This window comes from Seriola lalandi, unplaced genomic scaffold (assembly GCF_002814215.2).
Source record: "Seriola lalandi dorsalis isolate HSWRI2012SDOR001 ecotype SW California unplaced genomic scaffold, Sedor1 jcf7180002051386, whole genome shotgun sequence".
In the NCBI taxonomy this organism is placed as follows: domain Eukaryota; kingdom Metazoa; phylum Chordata; class Actinopteri; order Carangiformes; family Carangidae; genus Seriola; species Seriola lalandi.
Genome location: NW_019521939.1, coordinates 1,306 through 3,544, shown reverse-complemented (window position 1 = coordinate 3,544; position 2,239 = coordinate 1,306). Strand labels below are relative to the sequence as shown.

The 2,239-nt window shown below is 40.0% G+C and overlaps 1 protein-coding gene across 1 annotated transcript; it reads left to right on the top strand.

Moving 5' to 3' along the window:
* The first annotated feature begins 57 nt into the window (after positions 1 to 57).
* Positions 58 to 1,907, top strand: LOC111649621 (uncharacterized). Its single transcript, XM_023399355.2, has one exon. The coding sequence runs from the start codon at positions 321 to 323 to the stop codon at positions 1,344 to 1,346; it is 1,026 nt and encodes a 341-aa protein (XP_023255123.1). The 5' UTR covers positions 58 to 320; the 3' UTR covers positions 1,347 to 1,907.
* The last annotated feature ends 332 nt before the right edge of the window (positions 1,908 to 2,239 follow it).

Genomic DNA, 2,239 nt, shown 5'->3' with positions numbered 1-2,239 from the left:
GATCAATTACCCCGGAACTAAATTTAGACCTTGGTTCCTGTGGTCGAAATGCGCACAGTTCCTCAAAAGGTTCCTGGTTCCTGGGGAAAGTCCATATGTTTGAAACACAGCTAATATGAATTGTCCATAATGCGTGTGTTTCATTGTTCCCTGCAGATGTTCAGTATCTGTTCCTGATTAAAGAAGAGGTTCCCCTTGAGTTGAGCCCTCGTCTGGATCAGGAGGAACCAGAGAACCCACGTCTTAAAGAGGAACAGGAGGAACTCCGGACCAGTCAGGAGGGAGAACAGCTTCAAAGGTTGGAGGAGGCTGATGATGCCATGGTCCCACTCACTCTTGTCCATGTGAAGAATGAAGATGATGAGGAGAAACCTCAGTCTTCACAGCCTCATCAAAGCCGAAATGAAAGGAGCAGAGAGGCAGAGCCTCCGTCCAGCAGCTCAGCTCAGCAGATGGAAACAGAGGATGATGGAGACGACTGTGGAAGATATAAACCAGACAGGAACTTAGATCCACATGGTCATTTTCAACCAGACACAGATGAACAGGTCTCACAGTCCTCCGAGACTGAAGACAGTGACATTGATTGGAAGGAAACCAGAGCAAGATTTAAGGGACAGACGAATCTTAGGTGGCACATGAACGCCCATACAGGAGAGAAACCATTTGTTTCTGATGTTGGTGGGAAAGAATCCTACCAACAGCATCATGTCACAGCGGACGTGAAAGTCCATACAGGAGAGAAACCATTTGGTTGCAGTATTTGTGGGAAGAGATTTAATGCGAAGAGGAATCTTAATAGGCACATAAAACTTCATACAGGGGAGAAACCATTTGGTTGTGATGTTTGTGGGATGAGATTTATGGAAAATGCAACCCTCACGAGGCACATGAAAGTTCATACAGGAGAGAAACCATTTGGTTGTGATGTTTGTGGGAAGAGATTTAATGCGAAGACAAATTTTACGAGGCACATGAAAGTTCATACAGGAGGGAAACCATTCAGTTGCAGTCTTTGTGGGAAAAGATATACACGACAGGGCGAACTTACGTTTCACCAGAGTGTCCATACAGGAGAGAAACCATTTGGTTGTGATGTTTGTGGGAAAAGATTTAACCGACCGGATTATTTTAAGGTGCACCAGAGAGTCCATACAGGGGAGAAACCATTTGGTTGTGATGTTTGTGGGAAAAGATTTAACCGACAGCAACATTTTAAGATACACATGACAGTACATACAGGACAGAAACCATTCAGTTGCAGTCTTTGTGGGAAAACATATACGCGACAGGGCAAACTTACGTTGCACCAGAGAGTCCATACAGGAGAGAAACCATTTGGTTGAGATGTTTGTGGGAAAAGATTTCATAGACAGTGGCTTTTTAAGGTTCACATGAGAGTTCATTGCAATTGCGAATTGCAGTATTTGTGGTGAACAATTTATGTATCGTTCAACCAGCGTTAACCATATGAAGACATGTAAACACAAGTATGTTACTGAGGGCAGCAGCAGTAACTGAAGCTTCATAGTTGCTGGTTGAAATGAACTGGAAGACCTCATCACAGCATCATTGAAATGCAGAGCATAGGTAACATTCACCGGTGAAATTTGTATGGAAGTGTATCACAAGTTAACGGTATTGTTTTATGTCATTCTTACATGTTTGTATTTTTCTTTTATTGTTTAACTGGGTTTCATTATTGCTCATATCTATCTGTATACTAAATTATTTTGTCATTGTGACAGTTTGAGTTTATGTATTTTTGTTTGAGAAATAAATTCAGACTTAATTTATTTCAGTTACTGATGAAACAAGTTGTAACTGTACAATATTGTTGTATTGCTTTGAGACTTTGGGTGATGGCTGGATGTTGAAGTGCTTTCCCAATCAAGGGGAGAAGATTTTTTACATTTAGTTGATGATTTAAATGTAGTACTTGTAATCATTTTTACATTGTGGTACTATTACTTTTAATAAAATAAAAAATACTTCTTCCTCCACTGTTGCTTGCTTGCAAAATTAAATTTCAAATCTGTAAAAGAATCATCACTGACATTCAGTAAAGACAGCAGTGATGTCAGAGACAGGATCAGGTACATACATACAGGAGAGACACCACTGGTTGTGATGTTGGTTGGAAAAGATTTGAGCTAAATGGTTTTTGAACATTTTAATATTAAGTTTAATTTCAACTAGAATTCATTCTGCACCGTAGATCTGTTTATAGGGTAAAAAA